The sequence below is a fragment of the Dermacentor silvarum genome, chromosome 6 (assembly GCF_013339745.2).
Source record: "Dermacentor silvarum isolate Dsil-2018 chromosome 6, BIME_Dsil_1.4, whole genome shotgun sequence".
Lineage (NCBI taxonomy): Eukaryota > Metazoa > Arthropoda > Arachnida > Ixodida > Ixodidae > Dermacentor > Dermacentor silvarum.
In genome coordinates, this window is record NC_051159.1 from 158,587,744 (window position 1) to 158,612,778 (window position 25,035).

Consider the following 25,035-nt stretch of genomic DNA (forward strand, 5'->3'; position numbering starts at 1 on the left):
GCATTCATGATGCACAAGAAAGACATTTAGTAAGGATTCCCAACCCTTGTGCGTTTTACAGTTCAAATAAAGTAATTCCAACTTTCTTTGGAGATACTTTGTAGCCACTGATACCTCCATAACCTCTGAAATTTTCTTAAGTGCGTAAAAAGGCCACTGGTGACAAAAAATTATGATGGCAGTGCAATACAGAGCTTGATTTGTGTAATGGCACTGTTAATGAACAAGCTTGTGAGCTTCTGCATAACACCACGGACGCAAAGAACCAGAATTTTTTTTTATTTAACATAGTAACTTACAGAAGTGCTCAACAGGTTACATTAAAAGTTTCAAAATGACTGCAAAAGCAGAGTATTGTATATAAATTTATAATGTAATTAAAAGCTCACTGAAATGAATGCCAGTGTTCACAAGCACTGGACTGCTAAATGCAGACGCCAGCCATGATTAATGCCCTAAAAAGTGCAAATGCATATAAAAAAATATAAGGATGCTGTGCCCCAGTCTCTTGAAAGTGTGGGCAATATGCAGTACATGATATATACACTTTGTACATGTGAACAAGCTGCTGCACGTGCCCAGTATGACGTGCCACAGGGAAAAAGAAAAAAATGAGCAATCCTGAGGACTGCTCTTCACGACAGCTCAGGAACAAAGTTCGGGTGAACGACCAGGATGGGGTTTTCGTCTCCTTCACCATCTTCTTCCACACCTTTCAGGCCACTCTTGGAGAGTGCAATAAGAATGTGATCCTGCCAAAGAAGCACAGCACAACAATTAACACTAGTTTTCAGAACATTCCACTTTCCAACACAGTATCCTATCATGGGAAACCAAACGGCAGCAAACAAGATGTTTAAAAGGAATGTGACACATATTTTGAAAACTGTACCACACACGCTTCTTGCACGTGGAAAAGTGACACATAAGGTTTTTTATTATTAAAAAATTTTTTTTGTTAGATTTTATGTTAAGGATGGTCTCAAAATGCCATACTTCGTGTCACCGACACTATCACTGGCCAATGCTAATTAAGAATCATGAAGGGCCTACTCACACACATTCTTTAGTGATCCATATGAAATTAAAATTCTTAAGAATTACAAGTGTTGAGATGGCTTCAGGCCGAGGGCACACTCACCCGGTTGACAAGCCGGTCAATAACTTTCTCCACAATAGTCTTGCGCTGGATGAGCTCTTCCTGTGTCTCTATTTCACTCTCAATTTCCTTCAGGTACCAGTTGATCAGATCCATGCGCCGAACACCACCGTGATCATCAGCTGCTGCCCCTTCCTGCTCTGCAGCTGTTGCAGCAAAGAAAAGACAAAAGAGCAATGACACCGAGTTCAGGCCACTCCTACATTCTTTTGCAGCATTTACTTCTGCTGAGGAAATGAAAACTTATTCAACAAGACCATTCTGACTTTACTCTCCTGCAGTGCAAATAATCATTTGAAAATATACCATAAGTGAACTGTTACATGCATTCAGAAGTGATCAACACTGCAACAACACAATGTGCTGAGAATGACAGGCTGCCTTGACTAAAGTAGGTCCACATACCAAAGCAACTGGCCCGTCTTTATGAGCCATTTCAATGGCCTTCCATAATTCGGTCTATAGTTCAACTTTACTATGACAAATGAAGAGGGTCCTTCGAAATGATCACTGCTGAGAAAAGTAAACTAGAACTGCAACAGAAGACCTCTAATACATTTCTTATGGGACCACAGCAACAGAGTGCACACTGCAGAGCCACCGGAAGGCACACTGAATACGCAAGTTCAGCATTCGCACATGCAGTTTCTAGCAGTATGAAGCTCTCTACCCACATGTGAGCACACAGATGAACTTGGCACGTGTGCTCGTAGTTGCCAGCTGGTCGACTGTGGACCCGAACACCGCTTTAATAGCCGTCAATATAACCCGTACGCGTGATTTTGCGACCAATCACTGATGAGCCACCCGTAGCAACATGCTTTCCGTGATGGAAAGCAACATATTAGCAACAAGCTTTCCGTGACGGTTTGGGGCCCGTTATCACATCGGCCGGCAGTGAACTTTCGTCACGGCTGCATCACCGACCACTTTCTAGCATGTTAGGCCTAATATTGGATTCGGAGTCTGGTGTTAGTGACTTGAGTTACGGTTACCGAATCAACACAGATGATATCTATTCACAGCGGTCACACGACATTCAGAAAGCCTACAAACCGCCTCGCCAACTAAAGCACGTGCACGGGATGATTGTTGCATGTTCAAGGCCACCATCCTTGCAAAATACCATGCGGTGGCCCTTCTTTCTGAACACCATTCGTAGGGGAACAACGGCCTCTTTCATACCTTCGAGCGACCAGTCACAGGACTAGCTTTAGATCTATATGGCGGGCTCGAAAATATAATGTAACAAAGCGCTGACCCCCAGCTGGAGATGCATTTACACAGTTGGCAGACAGATGCGGCTAAGAGAAAAAAAAAAAAAGAGAGAGAGAGAGGAGGAGGGGTGCCGCGCAATCTTGCCCATTTGAGACCTCTTTACAGTCGGTGCCGACCACCGTCTACGCGTGCAGTGCCTATGACAATGTGGAGCGGTGCTGAGTGATGCGATGCGCATTCCCTTCTTCTGCCCGTCACGCAAATTGGCCTTATAACGAGCTGATGATAACCCACAGAAACTACCTGCCATAAGAATGAAAAAACCCTCCTGTTTTCTGGAAGAAAACTGGAAAGCAATGGTTTCCAAGCAATAGAAGATTGCCATTAAGCACAGTACGGCCCACTATTAAACATTGGTACAGAGGACAACTTCGCTATCTCTTCAGCTTCAGAGAAAAAAAAAAAGCATTCAATTCTATTTGACAGACATTCCACCAATAAAATATATTTTGCACGCCTTCATATACGAACTGAGTTATCAGTGCTAGCATACTAATTTGGTACGCCCTTCGATTCATAGGTACATAAGCTATTGATAGCTAGCAAGATTCTTGTTAAGTAATGTGATTAGCCTCCTCAGCATGTGCAGCACTGATTTTTGCAAAAAATTTGAAAGCATAAATGTCTGTGTCAAGTTTTCTGATATTCGATACCATATAGGGCTTTTTTTCTTGATTCAATTGGATAATCTAACCGAAATTTACCATCTGGTATTCGCAAACCCCTACCGAATAGTAGATTTCGAATCAAATATAGAATCGAATCAAGAAAAAAAAAAGCCGAATATTGAATGAAATACCGAATATTAGAAAAATTTTCACGCAATTTAATGCCTACCAAAGGCAAGAAAATACGGTACTGCTCATGCTCGGGAATCTCCTAGAACTGCATAACAAGAATGTAGCAAGCTATCAGTAAATTAGGTACATAGAAATCAACATTTAGAGTATGGTCTACTCTTATTAGCGAGAACACCAAATTACCGTATCTGCACGTAAATAACGCGACCGCGAATATAACGTGAGGGGGTACTTTCAGTCCCTACAAAAAGAAAAAATATAATTACGATTATAACGCAAAGGGATGTAACTGGAAACAGCAAAGAAAAGGTGGATGTCCGCAGGGCCTTTATTATTGTTGCAGCTGTCGGACAATAATAGGAAATAAGAGCATGCACAATTACTCGTCGTCACTGCTCACGTCTGTCACTCGCGGCAAGAACCGCGTTGTTGTCCGTGCAGTCAAAATTATTGGATAGGCAGCACTTCAGAAATGCCCGCGTCACTATTGAAGGCGGCAAAGCCTCCCACGTATTGCTGATTCATCGCATGACTTCGCAGACTGATGCCCGCTTGATCGTTCGGTCCTCTCACGATGCAAACCGTGGTTTCCAATTTCCGCCGCGGCACAATGCAATGGCTGCAGCATGCTCTAGTGGCGCATGTGCCAACTGTGATGTGCACTGTCGCCAGTGTCGCGGTATCTTCCTACACGCTATCACTGCAGTTTCAAGTGCAGATCAGAAAGAACCGCCTTATATTCAGGTCACGAACATGAAGTATAACGCGAGGCACGTTTTGAACGCAAGAATTTTGTGGAAAAAAACTCTCGTTATATTCGTGCAAATACGGTAGTATACCAGCACTGATTACAGCTCAGTTCTATTAAATGAAGGTCTGGAAAATATTTTTTTTTGTTAATAGTATTTCTTTTGAACAGAATCAGGGGACGTGAAGTTTGTTGCTGAGTATCCAACACGATCTGCGTGCCTATCGGAGGCTAATCATTAGCCCGATCATCGCACATGCTTTCGCACTTTACGAAATACGCGCTGCTTTGGTTGCCATTCCCTCTGTCTGCATTGTGTTACCATTTTGATCGGTTCTGTCAACCCGCACAAACTTTGTACCGACAGAACCTGCCCGAGCTAACGCAACACTGTTGAGCAAATTGCAGCGTTCGGGCATTGAGTGTGCGATCCCTGCATCGGGCCAACGTCTGGGAGCACTCGCAGTGACAAAGACCGCTACAGTGTCAGCCGGGGCAGCCTGTCCACAGCACACTCGGTGCTACTTTTGTGTCGAATATAAAGTGAAACGCTTACTTGGGCGGCTTCCAGCACGAGGAGCTCCTCGGTGCACGCGACACGTGGAACTGCGCGGGTCTCTAGACTGAATATATTGAATATTTGAAAAATCGAATAGTAGATATTCCATTTGCAAAAAAAATTATTTGAAGTTCACTATTTGATTCGGTAACATTCGAGTATTCGCACATCCCTAGTTATACAGTCAAACCTCGATATAACGAAATTGTATTTGCAATGAAAAACTTCGTTATATCGAGAATTTTGTTATATCGAGGTTTCGTTAATTCAATAGAACTAAGATGGGGAAATAAAAATAGTTCGTTACATCGCAAATTTCGCTAAATCAAGGTTCGTTATATTCAGGTTTGACTGTAACAGGCACAGACTGTAATAGTCAGAAAAATGTTTGGCAGCAGGCTTCAAGTGCAAATATGAACCAGGTTTCAGAGGTTGCAAGGTACAAAGAAGATACTTGCACACACCTTCCATGCGACTCTCCTCACGCAGCAGATGTAACACAAGGACGTTCGCTGTCCTCTTGTAGTCCTCGTAAGAGAGTGTCAGTGCCTTCTGTTGAGCAGCTGTCAAGTGCGGCTTCTTGGCACCTGCTTCTTTCTTCTTGTGCTTGGGCTGGATGACACCAATTTCACTCACGTCGTCTCCATCGCCACGTGCATCCCCATTAACAGGTGGCTCGTCAACCTCCATAGCGTCTGCATTTTCTTCACCCTCTGCCTCATTCTCTTCCTCTTCTTCCTCATAGAGGTGGATGTCTGGCTGCTCGACACGAATAATGGATTTATTGAGTAGCCGATACGCCTCCTTCACGTGCTTGGGAAGGACCTGTTGGTAGTTGTTGCCATGGAAAAACAAAACATGAGAAGATAGCATTTGTTATGAAGAGACCAGCTGCAGACCTGTCAATCTTAAGATTGTTTAATCTGCAGTAATTTTTTTTTTTTACTGCAGTGAAAACCAGAAAATACTAAATCTTGGTAGAAAATGATGTTGACTGTTAATAAAAAAATTGCAGACTGTATTGCAGAGACACTGTGACCAACTATGCTCTGTAGTTACAGCAAGGATGACCGAAACATTGGCTGACGTTATAGATTCGTTCGACGAGTCGGTGGAGCTGCTGCTGCTGTGGTTTGAATAATCGAGCTGGATCAAGAAATTGCGGTCTAAATACCGGTTGGAGACTGTCTTTGTATCTTTTACAAATCAGTTTTGCCTTGAACTAAGCGCAAAGTGATTATCGTAAAGTTAATGGCGTCATTAATTGTAAAATCGTAAAATCTAAAACATGCCAAAAACAACCGGAAAACCAATTTAATTTGGTCAGGTTCACTTGCCTGGTCTGAGCAGTGCATCCGAGCAATGCCCTCAGCGAGGCGCACCATGCTCTCCAGCTGCCGCACGGTAATTCTCCACGATGACTTGGACAGGCCTCCTGCATCACGCTGCCGCAGCTGCCGGTACTGTTCCACGAGGTAGTCCCGTGCCTCTGTGCTGACCTGTTAACAGTTAGTATGCTCATCACAGACATGCAGTGAGCCATCATGTTAATCATGTTCACTAAACTAGGAATGGGTGAAGAATAACGATATGGTTTGTTTATGAATGATAAAGCCGATAAGGTGCCAAAGCAACAAAAACTTCTTTTGCTTAATTGAGTGCCTAGTAATTGTATTGGAGGGTTAAATTCACAAAAGTCCTTACATGCCTTACGGTACATAGTTTGCTACAATGGGCGTGCGTTGAAGATTGGGGCGTTACTTTTCAGACAAAAAGTTCCCAGCTTTGATACCAGTAGAATGGCTTCCTTTCTTCAATCTTTCACACATATGAATATTTTATCATTGTCATGATATGATAATGACCACTAGCAGGAAGCTACTGCAGCAATGGCTACACTAACATTACAAAGTTAGAAGGCCCCTATAATCAGCTGAAAACAATTATTCCGCATCAACAAGTTTATGCTGCTAGGCTTTGCTAACCATACACGTAGTTGAAATAAAAGCGACCTGCTCACCTTAGGCTTAAACATACGTGCAAATTGGATGTAACGTTGAATGTCTTCGTGACTGTATTTCTTCTCAAGGCTATCTTCATGGTGGCAGTGCAGATCTATGATGCGCCGTGCAATAGCATAGTCTGTGACCTGCAATTGATGAAAGGAAAAAGTGGGAAAAGAATTAACTACACTTAAAGCAATGACAAGCACTTGAAACTTGCCGAGGCTGTAAGGCCATATCTGCATCTTAAGGTTCTAGCTCTACCTAGAATTCCTGTATTTGTCTACAATGAAACTTTATTAATACAGTAGAATCTCATTAATTTGAACTTCAGGGGGATCGGAAATTTATTAGAATACAAAGGAATTCGAACTAAGGATAGCCCCTTAAAATGCAGCGCCTGATAAATTGTGCGGTACAGTACGCAACACTGAAACAGTCAGTGGGATTGCATAGAAAAGTCTTATCCTTCCTCCATCAGTGCGCTACGACATGTGCCGGGAGAAGCCTAGGTTAGCCTAGGTTCCACATAAAGTTCAAGAGCAATAAGATTGCACCTCGTGCCCCGTTTGCTATAGATGCAAGGAAAAACGGTGAGGTGAGCACGAGGTAACATGATCAAGCCCGGGCTGGGGGGCTGCTTCCTGCTTCTTTTAAGCCGGATGGAAAAGAACGATACATGCCACTCTGCTTGCTATGGTTCCCACCTCTTTCCAGTGATCACTGAACCTGAGTCAAAGGCTAAGGCATGTCCAAAAAGTAGTCCATGGGAGGGAGAAATTTTGTTTGAAATAACTGTTACACTGTTTGTGGAGTTCGAATTAACAGGAGTCTTTCTCTATTCGAATACATAGGACTTAGCTGGGACCCACAGAGCAGTTCGATTTATGTCAATTCCAATTAAAAGATTTCGAATATTGAGATTTCACTTTACATGTATAAGGCCTAGTTATAGTTAAAATCTAGCACTGACTCTACTAACATTTCACCTAATGCATTCGATGAATGTAGTGACTTATCGTGTATCAGCCAATGAGTACATAACATGTTCAGTTTTTTGCCACTTGTATGTTAAATACGCCACCTTGACTCCCACGCTGCACTGCCCACGGAACACTTTCAGCAATACTGGAAAGTAAATTCAGTACTGAGACTGGCAATTCAATCATTTTAGTGCACATTTCAGTGATTGCAACAATGGCGATGCACAGAAATTCATAGAGGTTCATGTGCCCTTCGATTGTTGCCAGCACCAGTATCATCTTCATATTCAAGTCCAGCTGTGTCGTAGAGTGTGTGGCATGGCACAGTGCATAGTAGTGTTGGAAGCATTCCAAGTGTTTTTTGCAGATCATTGTCCACACATGTTACCTACATCACATATCCTCAAGCTATGTGCTTGTTTAGGCGTACACAGGTCACTAAAAAGAAAGCAACTGCAAAGTAAAGGTCTACTTCACGGGTGTTAACCAGTGAAAAGCACAAACAATAAAGAGGCCCACCTCGTTACATTCATCCACCAAGATGAAGAAAAGGTCAAAGCGTGACATGATAGGAGGTGACAATGCAATGTTCTGTCGCAATGACTTAGTACGATCATAGCGACCCCCAATTGGATTGGCTGCAGCCAGGATGGACGTCCGAGCATTCAAAGTTGCCTGCAAAACAGTTTATAAGAAAAGTTGGAAGTCAGTGATGCACACTTACATATTGTCTATGACTAGGAGATAAGGAACTGGGGTTGGCTTACTTTGACACCAGCTTTGGTAATGGAAATGGTCTGCTGCTCCATGGCTTCGTGAATGGCCACCTGATCTCGGAGTTCCATCTTGTCAAACTCGTCAATGCAGCAGACACCCTGGAAACAAATGCAGCTGAGAAATTTGGTGCCAGCACAGCTATCAATGAACAACAAATAAGAGCTGAAACTCTACATAAACAATAATTGTTTATTGTTCTCATGATACCCTCGATGATTCGACATTTGGTAAATTCGGATATTTTTTCCGGTCCCGTGAAATCCGCATTAACATTTTATTGTAGTTGTTAGAATTTGTGCTGCTGTCTAAAATCTGGATTGGCAGAAATGCGCTGCTGCCGCCACCATATTGAAATACTAGCAACTGAATATCAGTCTCGCATACAAGGCAGGGGGTGACATTGAGGCAAAGGATGGTAGAAAAAAATACTTCGCCTTATATTTGAATAAATACGTTCGTCACCTGCAGTTAGTAACTCGCAGTACATTATCTGTGAAGCTGTGGTTGTACTAACCAATTTGTATTGTGCACAGCAGACACCACTGTTGAAATCCACAGAACTTCGCGACTTAATTTCTAGTTAAGAACACCCAGGTAACGAAGTGGATTTACTAGGACGGTGAATGGGGAGACTTTAACAATGGCTCTTATCAGATGGCACATTACCATATGGCTTCCACTTTACAAACCTTTTAGGCTAGATATAAAGTTATGATTTTAGCACTAGTCTGTAAAACATGTCTGCGCTTTACCACTTTGTCGCTACACACTCAAATTATGAGAAGCAAAATGTCTATTTTCACTAATGTCCTTGGAAGAAACACCGGGTTAATATAAACACAAGTGATTCACTTACATTGTCAGCAAGCATAAGTGCACCAGCTTCAATGACAAACTCATGGGACTCTTCATCACGAACAACAGCTGCTGTCAGACCAGCTGCACTTGATGCCTTGCCACTTGTATACACCGCCCGCGGTGCAAACTCCGACACCTGCCTAAAAAAGACCATCAGTAATTACTTCCTGTATTCACGGCGCTGCAAAACGTCAAAAACTGACAATTTGGTTAATTCTAAGGCAAGGCGTCGAAGCGCAATGCATAACACTTTATGTACAGAAAAACTGCAGCCTGTCTGTACACAGACTAAATAGAGATATAAAAATTATTCTTCATGTCACACACTGTGGATACTAAACACACCCAAATTTTTGGTGTGCCTGTTTCTGTATTCGATTTCTTGCAAGCGCACCACACAAGAATGCCCAAACATGGCATAAAAATGTCAGGTGCCTAACATCAAAGAGCTTTGCAACACTTTGTGAAATGGTAGATAAACTTGCTAATCGGTAAGTAAGTACTGTTATCAACATCGAAGCCAAATACTATTCCTGTATATGTTTGTCACTAATTTTGAATAAAACAGACTTCGAATATAACGGACCTTTCTCGCTGGAATATTACAGTCCGTTGCAATGAGCATAGACTGTCCAAGGTGCATTCAAAAAGGCCACTATTAAGCCAAGCTAAAGTGATATATAAGCGCTTGAATGTGTTCAAACTGTCACGTTTGCAGTTTCTGCAACCCAGCAACTGACATAAATGTTAGGACAGGAAAGATTCCATCAATGTTAATTACAGCAACAGCTCCCATGACTAAACATGTCCCATTTGTAATACATAGTAAACGAGTTACCGTATTTACTAGGAGTGTGCGAATACTCAAACATCAAATCGAATAGAATAGTGAACATTCGAATAATTCAATATCGCATATCTACTACAGTCGAACCCATTTATAACGAACTGCACATTTTCTTGGCCAAAATTTGCAAAGCACTAAATTTTGTGAAAATTTTTCTGACATTCAATATTCAGCTTTCTTTCTGATGCGAAGCATCAAATGGCTCATTGAGCAAAAAAGCCAGCATCTGTAGCAGCAAAACAGTACCTAAATTCCTATTGGCTATGACGCCACGTCATGAGTGCGCCTCGACGGAGCAGAGCAGGCGAAAGGGAACTACTCCCGCAGTAGCGCACCACGTGTTGCGTAAGAGGAGAGGGCATCGCCGCGCCACCACGTCACCCTCGTTCTTGGAAGCCTGTGTTATCTCCGCGTTCCTTGCCCGCGCAAGCTCTCGCCTGCATTCCAACTGTGCCTTGGTAAGGTCAAATCAAAACGCATCAAGCGTCTCAGTGCACTTGCTTGCCCGTGAGGAGTTCATAAATCCGAAGGACCACTCAGCAGCGTTCAATTGGACATTAATGCTTTTGCTTAGGGGTCCTCGGATTTTTTCTTGATTCGATCCAATATTCAATTCGCAATCTACTATTCGCTATTCACCCTACTCTAGTACAGTATAGACCACTTATAACGTAACCGCTTATAGTGCAGGACCGGATATAGTACGGTCTTTTCAGACTCCCGTTAATTTTCCCATAGCACTCCATGTATTCGCATTCCGCTTACAGTGCAGCCGCGTGAGACGAAATACCGGTTATAATGCGGCTTCCGGGGGAAAATCTCGCCGACAAGGGCGGCAGCGAGCATGCTTCTCAACGAGGTGCGCGCTCCTGGCCGGCGTATGCATATATTATTTAATGCAATCAAACTATCAATAATTCGGGACTTATTTGGCCGCACATCGGTTAATTCGGAGTATTTTTGGAGCTCGGTGAGCGAGGAGCGCCGCAAATGTGCGACGCAAAAGAAAAAGAACGGCGCTAGCATCCAACCGAAACGAAGCGGCAGAGTCCGCATCGCCACAGCCATCAGTTGAACTCGCACGTGAATGACAGCAACGCCGGAACGCTTCGAGCCTATTTGTGTCTTTAAAGCCTGAATTCTTGCGTTTACCGCTTCGCATAACACCGCGTTGGCCGCGGGCTTTCGTAACTGCATAGTCATCATCCATGATCGCATCGATGGCGGCCACGGTTTTCTCCGCAGCAGTTGCGGCGAATAGTAGTTTCGTTTTTACTCGGTACGCGCGTCGGTTGCGTGCCTAAGAAACTGCGTAGTCGCAATCGATGATCGCATAGATAGCGACCGCGGTTACGACTGCAGTTGTTGCAGCGAATGGTAGTTAATTCGTCCAGACTCGGTGCATGCGTCGGGCGTGTGCCTTCAGCACTGCAAAGTCGCCGTTCATAATCGCGTCAATAGCGGTCACGGTTTTTTCCGCAGCGGTTGCGGCAAACAGTTGTTTCATTTTGACTCGGTGCAAAGCTGTCGAACTTGAAGAGCACCGGCTACATCGCGATAGTACAAAGCGTGTCTACATGCTTGGTCTACATGTTTTGCACACATGCAGGGCTTGAAAATCGTTGTTTTGGTTATAGTGCGGTACCGCTTATAGTGCAGATATTCGCGACTCCGGCGACTTACGTTATAAGCGGTCTACACTGTATATACATGATTCTAATGCACGTGCACCCAATTTTCGCAGGTTTAACGTAGGGGTGTACGAATGTTCAAAACTTTTGAATAACGAAACGAACAGTCACTATTCATAAATACGAATATTTTCTGAATACTTTTTGGAATATTTCAAAGCATCAACTGTACCCAATTAAACATAAAATTGGAGTAAAAGTACGGTAAATTTCAATCCCTGCTGGCATACTATAGGGATAAAACATGAGAACTTGCGTAGTGGAGCAGGCTATGTTGCTTAGGTAGCCATACTCGACATGCTATACAGTGATCATTCGCATTCTCTGAAGAGGCATGTGCGTGCAAAGAAACTACTTGTTTGCCTCCAAACGCCCCATTTGTGCTTTTAATAAACAATGCTTCATACTGTACTATGTAATGACAGAACCTTGGATGTGAACATTGTAATTAACAGTCTGTTCATTATTTGAAAACTATTCAAAATTTATTCAATATTCGATTCTGGAGCTATTTGATTCGTACTCGATTCGGTCTAAAAAACATTATTTGCAAACCCCTAGTTTAAAGTAAGAAAATTAAAGCGCACCTGAATGTAGCATACGCCGGATTTATAAAAGAAAAATATAGCTTGCCCCCACGTTTGCGATCACAAAAGACGAGACGTGCAGAATTTACTTTCACAGAAGGAAAAAAAAAAACTTTTTTTTTTAAGTGAGATTTTATAATGAAACAAGCGCTTCGTTGTTGCTATTTGTGCTTTATTGGCAACAGATTCAAAGCAGATAGGGGCGGTATTCTCAAGTGATCACTTTTAGAAATACAGTATAGACTGCTTATAACATAAATTGACAGAGTAGCAAATATCCACGCTATAAGCGGTACTGCACGATAACCAACACAACATTTTCCAAAGGCTGCACATGTGCAAGACATGTAGACCAAGCAGCCATGCGTAGCAGAGAATTGAAGCATGCGACTGGGACGTTTGCACCGCTTTAAATTACGAATGTTCAAAGGTTATTGTCTGAAGATTCATGGTCTTCACATGAAGCAAAGCAACACAGGAAAAAAAAAAATTGATATAGAAGAAAGTAAGTTGCCCACTAATTTTGCAGACGTGCTCAATTATTCAGAATTGTTCACGGCACCGCCACCAACCTCACAGAAATAATTTAGAATGGCGACAGAAATTTCACACACCGTACGGCGCCTCATTCAAATTCTTGCACTGACAAGCGTGCACAGTTTCGAAAACACGGTGACAGCAATCCCAGTTGCTGCCATTTTAGTGTTGCATGTGCTACCCGTGGTGCCCAGCAAGAGAAAGCTTGCCTAAGGCAAATATTCCGTTGTTCCCAAAGCAATCAGCTGAGTCACAAGACTGAAATTCTGTCAGATCACGAGTGCACTCCCAGCTCGAAGGCGAGAGCCCCCCCTACTCCTAGCGCTCCGACTCATCCAAGCAAACGTGTTTGGAGTGCTTGATTTTGACTAGCCAAATGTAATGCTGTGCCATCAAAGCCCTTGAAAATGACTTGTCAAATGCGCCATAAGTTAGCTCTTGGTCGGCAGAAAACTAGGTGGAGTGATGAAGCTAGGAAATTCGCAGGCGCAAGTTGGAATCAGCTAGCGCAAGACAGGGGTAATTGGAGATCGCAGGGAGAGGCCTTCGTCTTGCAGTGGACATAAATATGGGCTGATGATGATGATAAAACAAACTCTAAAAGCTTCCTAGAAGGGTAATCTAAGAATGTAGGCTTACTCAATTCTTCAACGTTTTCTTTAAACAAAAAGTTCTGGTATCACTGTTGCACAACAAAATTGCCCAGGGAGCACACTATGCCACTGAGCAGTGTGCGCCCTAAATCCACAGATAATTGCAATGCCTACTTGAGAAACTGGCTCTTGGCCGTGCTGGGGTCCCCCACAATACAGATGTTGATGTCACCTCTCAGAGTGGTATTTTCCTCTGTTGTCTTTGGCACTCCACCAAAAAGCATAATCAGGATGCCGCGCTTTATCTCGTCGTTACCTGCAGGGTGAAATACAAAACACATTAGAGGATGTTGCACACCCTCCACTATTTTGGGCTACCAAGTTGGGGGAATGGCCCTTATATGGATGCGGCCCTTACCCTAGTCTATACGGTATTTTGACCATTGTCATGCTGTCACTACAGACAGATGAAAGTTCAGTCAGTGCATGAATCAAATTTCCATCCCTTGGTAACACAACAGGAGTCGACAGTGTTACGAAAGGATCGCGAGTTGCTTTGAAACAGTCATTGTCCAGCACTTACACAACTTAGTTGTCGCCCTAATTGGTGCAGACATTGAGGGTGGTACGTGGGAGCGGCCCGCTGCACGCTAGCACGCGCCCTAAAGGACACTAATAAAGTTCTTCATCCATCCATCCATCCATTGAGGGTAGTGTTGGCACCACTTGATGATACGGATTGACAAAAATTTACAATAGCAATCAAAACATAAACAAATGAATGCAGGACATGTGGAAATCTCACAACCGTGATACAGCCTTTAGAATTAGCAGCTTGCCTTGGTCTCATGCTAGTTTCAGTTCCGAAAAAGCACTAGCAACATGACCGACCATTGCTCCATGATGCTGGCCAATGACACATGCTGGCGATGAATTCAAACACACATATTGCTCTTCCTGCTTGACTCGTTGCCAAATGAGCACGCAGTCATGCAGGTGGAGTCAGAATTATCGAAAGGCACGCTATAAAGTGTCTGAAGTTTCGGTCGTCTTATGCATTAAATCTATGGAGACAACGGCATAGCTGCGAAGCCGTTTGAATAACTGAGCATGTCCAAATGCTCAATGTCCACATTATCTGTCAGCGGTTGTACCATTGCAGGTGATATCTGTCAGCTGCTTTGTGGAGCCATACTGACAGCCAGTTAACTGAGCAGACGTGATGAAACTTTGCTCCATTAAGGTATTTGTAAAATAAAACATAATCGCACGTCCAATAAAAATGCCATAAATAACAGTACATAGACTACTTGATAATGCTAGACATTTTAATGTTGCACTATCGTCGTCAGCACGATAAATTCTGAAGTCTGAAAGGCAACACTACTCTTTTGCCACTGTGCATGCGCGGATAAATTCCAGAGAGTAGAGTCCCAGCAAGCAGAACTGTAGGAAGAACAGACTTGTGTACACACCGTGGATAGTAGGGAACAGGCTTGCGATCAGGTTATGGTACAGGTTCTTGTCTTGGCTCATGGCGTAAATGCGGTCCCACTGCTCGGGCGTCAATTGCTGCTTCATTGCTTCCGGAGTTAGCTCTTCCGATGATGCTGCCTTGCCTCCCAACTGCATGAGAACAGCAAGCACAGACGTGTAGAGTTGGCATGTCTAACGATGACAAATTCTGCCCAGAGTTTATCGTGCAACCATCACCATCAGCAAAGTTTAGTTTACTGCAGAACAAAAGCCTCTCTACAGTATCTCCAGCTTCACCATGTGCCATGTGAACCAAGCTCACCCTGCACCTGCAAATTTATGTCACCATCACACCAACTTCGTGTAGTGTAGCGAAGGCTAGGGCTTGTCGCAGCCAGTCAGTAACGAGATCAAGCTTGCCTGTTTCAGATGAGAGAAAAGGGCTCATCTATCATGTGCTGCTATTCCTTTCACGAAGCTTCCATTAAACCATGGTCAAGCTGAGGCATACAATGGAGGAACCCCTCTTCTGGTTCTCTTTTGGCTGGTTATGGCATGACCAATAGCTTCCACTGCATTGCACAGAGTGAAACGGAGTATAATTCTCTGCTGTTTTCAAGTGCGTTTCTTCAAGAATGGTGGTTATCTGTTGCAGGTGTCACACAACAAGTCCAGCTCCATTTCTTCCTCTTGCAGTGGGGTGGGTAAGAATCGAAATGCCACTGCAATTATTGCAAAAGTCTGCAGATTCTACCGCCAGCGCCACGCATAAAGACCCACTTACCCTGGGGCTGGTCTGCTCGACAGTGCAGGCCAGAAAGGCAAGCCTGTACGACATCTCCCGCACGCCAAGGTTCTTCAGGCCCCGCACACCTTCAGTCTCAAAGCCTTCCATGCCCTTGTGGTGGGCTGAACTCTCAGTGCGCAGACCTGGAGCACAAAATGAATGTATGAGTCAGGGACAGAGAGAGAGAGAGGCAGAAAAGAAAAGCCTGCTGACACCTGAACATCAGTCAGCAGTGTGGGGAAGGAGGAGAATGGGCAGAAAGATGACAGAGATAAGAAAAAAAGAGCTCACGGTAACGTGATCAAATGGTGATAAGGTGGATCTCCTTGCTCTGCCGTGTGTCTTTCCTCGTCATTTTAACAGCACAAGACATTACCTTCGCCATTGGCTTAGGTTTGTCCAAAAGGTGGTCGATGGGTTTCAGAAATTTTGTTCGAAATAATCGCTGCGTGGTTTTTGGGATTCGAATTCACAATAGTTTTTCTCTAAGTATGTATATAGGACTTTGCCGGGACCAATAAAGCAGTTCGAATTATACGGATTTAACTATATTTTGTACTTATTTCACATGCTAACCTTTTGTTTCACCATCATGTATACATGCATATTAATTGAATAATGCAATTCAAGCACTAGTCAGCGCAGGCAGTTTTGAGCAATGCTGTATAAATACGTCCTCTCACATTTTCAAAAATCTGCATAGATTCTTTAAGGCCATTAATACAACTCAAGGCACAAAATCCCAGTTTTAAGCGTATGGTAGCAAAATAAAGGCCTAAAGGTAAAACCTCAAATATATGATACCACATTATTAATATCAACTTCTGAAAAAGTGTGTAAACACAATCGTGCCCACCAAAGGGAAGCCAGCAACAGTTACTCCTGCTTCCAAGCGAAGCACTGACGAGGATAAATCAGCTACAGTAGACTTGCGCTTATTCCACTCTGGTTAAATCGATTTTTCGGATAATGTGATCCTAACCGAAGGTCCCTGCTGGCACCAATGCATTTCTATGGGCCCTAACTTTCATTATTACGATTCTAAAATTTTCCTTCACTGAATAATTAAAACTTGACCAGTCAGTATGCACGCGCGTGACCCCTATGGTAACCCTAATAGCAACCATTTTAGTAGCAGCATGTCTCCGTGGAGATTAGGGGACAGTAAACACATGTCATCTCCCATCGAAACTGCCCTTTTGGATCTGTCGTAGGAAGATTTTTCAAGCAATAACGGTAGCACACAATGTCCTATTACATTATTTGCCCATTTCTAAAGCACGCTTTTTCCCATGAAAACTGGGTCGAAAATAGCCTGCACGGTGGAATCGGAAACGATGCAAAACTGCCTTCGTGGCACTCGTATGCTTTACCCCATACCACAGCTGCATTGCGGCGAAGCTGACTTTAGGAAACCGGCCGCCATTGTGCACAGTTTTTTTGCTAAAAAATTAGGTGTGCGTTAGATTTATGTTTTGATCAGGAACTTTAATGTTATTTCTACGTTAGTTTTCTACTTTGAACACATAGGAAGTGGGTGCGCATTTCATTCAGGGAAAATTTAACCCGCTAAATAATTTGATCAATTTCGAAGGGTCAAATTAACGGAAGTCAACTGTTTCAATCTACCAGAGCGTTTAAATCAAGCATTGACACCACAAGAACTATTGTATAAAGGTGACCTTCAATGGCCCAAGAGACATGTTCACCATAATGCAGCATCTTCAGCAATTAGTTAATTGGCATGTCTAACATTTCATTCCAGTTCATATAATAATCACTCGTATAATTTAAATGACTGCAATTTCACCCACCAGGTGTGGTCATCTGGCTGACATCAGGGACTACGATGAGTGTGCCTGTGAAATCGCACCGGTCACCAGCTTGGGCAACTTCAACTGCTTCGGCACGTACAATAACCTCCACACTGCATAACACAAAAAAGAAGTCAGGTTAGATAACATAGAAAAAGAGTACTACCAACAAGCATCACAATGAAAGAGGCACAATTCAAAAGCGAGATAAAAGCAGGCAAGAAGACCTTGCTAATTGCTGGTCACATGTACTGTGAAGCAATTCATAACTGCAGAGCTAGGACTACTCACTTAGAAAGCTAGTTCTCTCACATCAATTTATTTCAGGACCCTTCTAGGGGTACCATGTAAGGGGTGGGTTTTACAGTAATGCAAGCAATATCGAAACAGACGTGAAAATACCCCAAACACATTCACACCTGCGTGGGATGTTTCCTCGCGGAAGCTCAGCCTGCGTTTCTTGAATGCGCACCTTCTGGAAATCCACAAATGTTGACCTGTTTGCATCGAGAATGAAACGTGTCCTGTTTTGGCACACAGGGTTCCTGCAGATGGTGGGCTGTAAAGGCAGGATAAAAAAAGAAAATGAACAAGCGAACATCAGAACTAATCACTGTTCATATTCATGCTCATTACATTTTAATTAAGCAGACTTTAGGTAAGGAAAAAGTATTTTTCTTGTTACATTTGCTTAGCCAATAATAATAACAACAACAATATTATAATAATGTGCTTTAATAGAGCCATAATAACAGGTTATCAGCTACAGTGGACAAAATACTGACAAATAAGATAGCCGATTCACTGGGGTACATACAACCAACTTCACTGTGCTGATCTTCAAGAAGTTGAGTTACACTGCAATGTGAATAAGAAATAATTGTGGTTGGCCGGATCGGAAATTTGGCACAAATTTTGGCCACATGTTTGGAGAAGTCGCTAGTTCATTTCAGGTCAGTGATAGTAGTTTCAACTATTGTTACAACAGCTAGTTGAATACATGCATTTCTAGCTCCCTCAAGAGGAAAGCTCCCATAATCTGTGAATGCTAGTCTTCTATAGTCGGGCACAGTACACCAACAGTACGAACTCGAACTCCAACTAGTTCCCAAGTTCCCTAATGAGATTACTTTCAATATTGCCACCACAAGTGCAAATGTAATGTCATTTGGCGTAATGATGATAGCTGCCCTTGGTAACAACCAATTTCTGAATACTAATTTAAAATAAGTGTGCATATAAACCTTGAAACTAGCTTCAATATTTCAATGTAATAATACATGATCAAGTACAGCTAGTGTGGTCAGACTGAGTTTGTTGTCATTGACAGCAAGCCATTACATGTAAAATACAAAGATTAAAGAAAAAAAAAAGTGTAGTTCACGATTCTATGGCGTTAGGATAAACGCTGCCAGAAACAACGACTTGACTAGTCCTAATGGCCAAGACAAATAAAAATGGTAGCACATGGTAGAATGACAGATATAGAGAATCTGCAGCAACTACAAAAACGTATGAACCAGTTATCCTAAAAAGCAAATACAAAACAATTATAAAACTAACAATGAATATTGTCATGTCAGGTGTCATAAAGAAAAGGTAGTGAACAAAAGAAATCAATGCATGCCATGGTTTACCTGTGTGTACTTGAACTGCTGCTCCACGCCGCCGACAACAGTCTGGCAGTCAACACAGACGAAAGTGCCACTGACAAGCTCTGGGTGCACAGGATGGGTTCGCACAACTTGGCCACTGATCTTCAGCAGGCTGCCAACCTTGGTCGTCGTTAACTCGCGCACCCTGCAACACGTGAGGATTTTACAATGCAAATGTGCAGCTGTGCAGAAAAGGGTGGGATTTCTTTGTCATGCAAAATAAACAGTATTGAAGTGCTGCAGCTGCATTGCAGATGGCATCAATGGAAGGAATATCTTATGCAACTCATTATAACCAAATCATAACATGGTTTGTGCCATAAATATCTGTTATACAGTTCATCACGGGTATACCAAACTCGAAGGGTATCGCAAGATAGTTTGATACATCGATAATTCTAAATATAAAAAATGTCTATCTGAAGCTTATCTGACACACCGCGGAGTCTCCCAAGATCATGAAAAGCGGTAATTTATCAATTCGTTTCTGCAAGGCCGTGTGCAATCCACAAAAGTACTTATTTTGTTTTTTGCAGACAAATGTCGCAAGTTACTCGTGCTGCGGAATGTTCTTTGATAAACTTATTGCAACACTATCCCTTAATGCACGCGTCGCTCAGCCGCAAGACTGGTGCACCTCGCACGCTTCGAAGTGCTTCTTGTGCGTTGTTATTCAGGATAAGGTAGAAATAGATGCAGCGTGAAAGAAAACCAGCTGTGCTGCCATCAGCACACTTGTACTGCAAATCGCGCGTCAACGGGCCGAACGGTGCAGGATAAATGCTTTAGACAAAGGCCATCAGTCAATATTCGAGCAAGAAAAACATCAAGGATCGCCTCTGCCCACACTTCTTTTAAATTAAGGCACGTACACACTCACAAAAGGAGCACATCTCAAATAGAAAGGCACTCCTAATTATGGAAGGGTTTCACAGTACATCACTGTGCACATGTTGCTTATTGTTACGTGCATATCGAAAAGGTAGTACTATAAAGGCTCATTCACACCGGCGACTGACAGTGGTCGCGCGACCAAGTTGGTCGCAAAGCGACCAGTCGCAAATGGTCGCAAATGCTCGCTTTTCTCGAAAAGCGACCATTTTGGGCTAGTCGCTCACTGCGCGATTTTTCAGTCGCGCGACCGTGGTCGCAAAGCTGCTCAACCAATCAGCGCCGCGCCGAAAGTGATGTGTGTCGTCGTCCACGCCAAATGCAATGTCCGTGTCACGATATACAGGCTACAGGCCGGTAATTGGTGTCTTGTCTTGTGATTCTGGGACGCAGCAGTTGCAGCAACGTGTCGAATGTACGTGGTCGCATTCGCTGGAAGTTAAACAGCAGAAAAAGAAAGCACAACACAAACCCTTTTTCCAGCTGCCGTTCGTTGGATGAGCACGCCACCCAAAGGCGAACAGCGGGTAAACAGCTTTGCTTTAATATTATGCATCGAATAACACGCAATGCGAACCAGAAATTACAACTTGCTCTCTCTCGATAATACTCGTCATGTACACAAAGTTCGGGCAGGAGGCGGCTTGCGTGGCCGGTCACTTCACACGAGCGGAGGCACGGGCGCACCCACGAGCGTCGCGTTTTCTTCGGAGGCTTCCGCGCTGCCACAGCTGACACCCCGGCGGAGCACATCAGCACAGGGACGGCGTCTTCCTGTTCGCTCGAATCAAAATCCAGCCATCGCTCGAATCCAATTCCATGGCTGTTGCCGGAACGCGAAACCAATTTACACAGTGCCAGCGAAGTGCGCGCTAACTGCGTAGATCCCTAGAATTCTCGCTTAAGAACGAGAATGTCCGGGATTGCGACTTGCAGGTCGCGCTCAGCCGGGCTTGCCGGTGTGAACATCAGTCGCCTTCGGTCGCTTTTTGTTCGCGAGTCGCAAATGGTCGCGCGACCTCCTCAAGTCGCCGGTGTGAATGAGCCATAATGCTGATTAAAGTTTATACAGTCAACAAAAGAACTTAGTTCCAGCAACGAAAAAAAAAAAAGACTTGCAATATTTATTTATGGGAAAAGGTGGCTAGTGTGGCACTTAACACGGATATCAATAAATTAAAAATTAACAGGCCTTTGTTTCAAATGTAAGCTGCTAAAAGCACATAAAGTACCAATAAGAATTATTCATTCGTTCATGGGGTTCAACATCCCAATGCAATACAGGTGCCATGAGAGACGCCATAGAGGAGGGCTTCAGATTAATTTGGACTGCCTGGCATTTAACACGCACCTCAATCTAAGTGCATGAGTATTTTTGCGTGCATCCCAGTGGCCGGGAGTCAAACCTGTGACCTTGTAATCGGCACCAAAACGCCATAGCCACTGAGCCACCATAGCAGGCAATACCAATCGGGCGTTGCCCCCAAGAGTAGATGACCATGTGTGTGAATATACTTCGAAAACCCTTTGGTTCTCAAAGAAACTCTAAAATATTTTTCTGATTTACAAACAATGCACTTACTTGTGCCTCGTGGCCACATCCACAAAGCTGACGTAGTATTCCTTCTCGACATTCACTTCGGCATGGTCTCTGACAAAGTTGCGCAGAGCACGGCACAGGTAGGGGTACACACTGCAAAATAAGAGTGAAAGGCAAGTTTTCTAAATGTGAAACAACCGGAATAGCTGGTGTTTTGATATTATAAGAGTAGCACAACAAAACGAGGATGAAAGTAAATGTTAAGTGGCACTGCTGTGTTTGTGCCATTCTTCCTTTCATTCTCATTCAGCTGCACTACTCATACTATGCCGTTCAAACAAGAGCTCAGCCAAGTTCGTTTTACACCATCTTCATCACAAGTCTTTATGAGCTTTCAAGGATTAAGTGTTCAAGTTGTAGGAGCTTGGAAAACAAGCCCTCAACAATGCTATTTGAAATGACATTTAATTGCATGTGCATTTGTATTACAAATCAAAAACAAACAAAAGGGCTCTCCCTCGCCACTTTAAGTGGCTGGTATTTAAACAATATCACAAAGGAAAGTGCGATAAAATTCCCAATTTCTTTGGATTAGGTCCTGAACTTCCTTTAGAATGCAATTTGAGCTCTACTTCAGGGCCATGATAGCTTTCTCAACACATACTAAACATACCAAACAGTTTATAATGAACAGCCTAATTTAGATGGCGCTTTTGCATGCCCAAATTTGAACCCCAAAAAATACTAGGCAGAAAAACATTATGTTAAATACAAGCACCACAAACAGAAAAAGAGCACTCCTGCCAGAATGGTTTTTTAAAAAGTGCTGCTTTGTAAACTTCTGTAGTTTGCTCAAAATCAACTCACTTAACATAAACACAATTGAGCTAAAGCTATCACTCTTCTGAGTGGCACTAACATCAGCTCTGTAGTGGCACTCAAGAATGTATTTAAAGCGAATACCTTTCCTTGACTATTTGTCGTGGTAAGGCTTTCACCGCTGATACAAAAGTGCTGATGCCAAGGGCACATACTCTCGCGCAACCGAGTTACGGGGCGCATTCGTTGTCGAATGCCAACTAATACAGCACTTTGATAGCAACAAATATAACACTTTGAGGCATTATGTGCTGCTGCGCGAGAGCTTTGGGGAGTCTGAAGATTTAGATGCTGTGGTGGAGCACTTGGGAAGGACAGCTCTCCTCTTCTCTCACAGCCCCCTCGCCCTGTGGCGGTTGCGGGAGAGGAGGATGGCATTGGTCTTTCACACCCAGGCTTGTGCCACTGGACACAACACACATAACTAATCGGCTTGTATGTATCGTCACCTATACTACCGCTACAGACTGTTTAACAGCTGTTCTCTAGGGAATTACACAACAACAAACGTTACCTAAATATACTCACTGCAACAAGTACATGCCTTCAAGCGCATCATTCCTTTAAAAGAGATTTAACAGGTTTTCAGAAGGGTTTGGTTATTCACTAACATTGATAATCATCGACGGTTCCCACACAACTTTTTTTACACAGCTAGACAGTAAACTGTCTCCCCATCAATAAACAAGGCAAATCAAACCAGTCTTCAAGGCAACTCACCGATAGTATTCCTCTTGAACCACAGTAGCAAGGTTCTGGTTGAAGCGCTCAATGTCAGCAAAGCTCACCTCGAGCGTGTTTCGTTCTGGCTTCACCAGATTTGTTGCTTCCTCAACGTACTTGGGCTCATTCCGCTCGTTCTTGCACCTACGTAACACAGATTTGCAAATGCAGTTATGGCATGCAACCACGGTTCCGAAAGTACAGTTGTGCTAAGACTGAAATGTTGCAGGCAACCACAACATGGCCAAGCAATATCAAGCACCTCAGTAAGCAGTGCAATGAGTAAGAGTATGATGACAAGTGGCCCATGAACAAAAGAAAAACTAATTATTACATTTTTTTTTTTTGCTTCGAATGCACTACCATGAATAATGTCCATGACTCCTTGTGTGGTTTGTGTTTGTTTACACAGCCAATCATGCTAAGAGAAATGCACTAACAATCTCCCTCAAGGTGTCCTAGAGAAAATATCTATTTTTATGTACAAAGAATGTTGCATTTATGCCATTATTATATTCAAGCAGTTTAATATAACCCTTCCCTCAGGCATAATTTTGTTTCTTTGTTATGGTTGAATTTTTCTGTTCGATTTAATTTACACAGAACAGTATTTCTATGGAGCCAGTAAGAGTGCATTTAACTACGTTTTAGTTTGCCGATTTTGTATTGTTTACCAGTTCCCCTTTACTGATTGATATCAAATCTATGCACTTTCATTTTTTTTTTAGCATGCACTTCCATATTTTTTAGCATCACTAGTATTACAAGAACATTAACTCAACAGCTGTGCTCTATGAATTCATACAAAAACTAATGTAAGTGATACACAAAGCATATTCCCTACAAGACGAATATGAAGGGGCCTTGAAGATATATCCGTCTTACCGATAGCTAAGTACGTAGGAAATAATATATGTAGGAATATGTAGGGAACTAAGTACGGGTCCCATAGCTGTACAGCTTAACAGGAAATTATCGTAACAGAGCTGGTCTTGAAGGACTCCATGAAACTTGATGCAAAGTAGCACACGCGCATAGCACGTGCAAATAACGGTTTCTCCAAAAGTTCAACTTTGATCTAGCAGCGCGAGAAGTGAAGACGAGAACAATCCCAAACAAGGACATCGCATGTAACTACCTCTCGAAGATTTAAAATATTAATGCACACGCATATAACGTTTGTTGGGAGCAATATGTTTACACAATTTCAGAAACAAAACTGCTCAAAAAGTAAAAAAGAAAGTTAAGCTTGAAGAACAATTTTGTTTAACGACCGCAAGCTGAAACACTTGCTTAAAGACGAAGAAAAAAATTCGCGATCACGCACGGAGACGGGGAGTACCGGCGGCGAGCACGCCTTTGTCCACAACATTTTTAAAGGGCCACCATTTCAGCGGCAGCAACTTACTCTTCGAGAAAATCTTGAAATAACTTCTGGCAACGGTCACCAATGTCATCTTTAACTTGTACGGGCCCCGTTCGAAGGTCTGCGACATCCATGGCGCAGTATTAAATCTCGTATCAACTTTTGCTAAAGGAGATTAAACTTATATCGTACGGTAGCAGGTGGTCGCCCCTCGCCCGCAAATGCTGTAGTTTCCCGCAACAATGCGGCGTTTGCGCGCGCTTTTCTACCCAGCGTTGACAACTAAAACCCAAACCACGCTATGGCGCGCCGTTTTAGTGTTTTAGTCTTAATTATTTAGCTCCGTATAGTAAAATAATAACTTAACATCTTCTGCTTGATAGCGTATTCTTAAATAAGTGAACTAGCTGAGTTGCTTGCAAATGCATAAAATTATTTTTGATTACTAGAAGCGTTGGTCACTTTGAGACGCACTTGATCTCAC

The 25,035-nt window shown here is 43.0% G+C and overlaps 1 protein-coding gene across 1 annotated transcript; it reads right to left on the reverse strand.

The window, feature by feature from the left end:
- Window positions 1-24,806, reverse strand: LOC119456298 (DNA replication licensing factor MCM6). Its single transcript, XM_037717991.2, has 17 exons — window positions 24,594-24,806; window positions 23,183-23,329; window positions 21,626-21,736; window positions 19,135-19,297; window positions 17,917-18,056; window positions 17,498-17,610; window positions 15,681-15,826; window positions 14,896-15,046; window positions 13,595-13,736; window positions 9,164-9,305; window positions 8,298-8,405; window positions 8,050-8,205; window positions 6,565-6,693; window positions 5,882-6,043; window positions 5,009-5,369; window positions 1,142-1,305; window positions 1-752 (listed from the first exon to the last, which is right to left on the reverse strand). Exons 1-17 carry the CDS (start codon window positions 24,683-24,685, stop codon window positions 636-638), a joined length of 2,544 nt encoding a protein of 847 aa, XP_037573919.1. The 5' UTR covers window positions 24,686-24,806; the 3' UTR covers window positions 1-635.
- Window positions 24,807-25,035: the final 229 nt, after the last annotated feature.

Coding starts and splice junctions, on each gene's coding strand:
- LOC119456298 (XM_037717991.2), bottom strand. CDS start 24,685: ATGGATGTCGCAGACCTTCGAACGGGGCCCGTACAAGTTAAAGATGAC. Junction 8,406..9,163: donor CACTTATGCTTGCTGACAAT/GTAAGTGAATCA, acceptor ATTTGTTTCCAG/GGTGTCTGCTGCATTGACGA. Junction 1,306..5,008: donor TGAGGAGAGTCGCATGGAAG/GTGTGTGCAAGT, acceptor TTGCTGCAACAG/CTGCAGAGCAGGAAGGGGCA.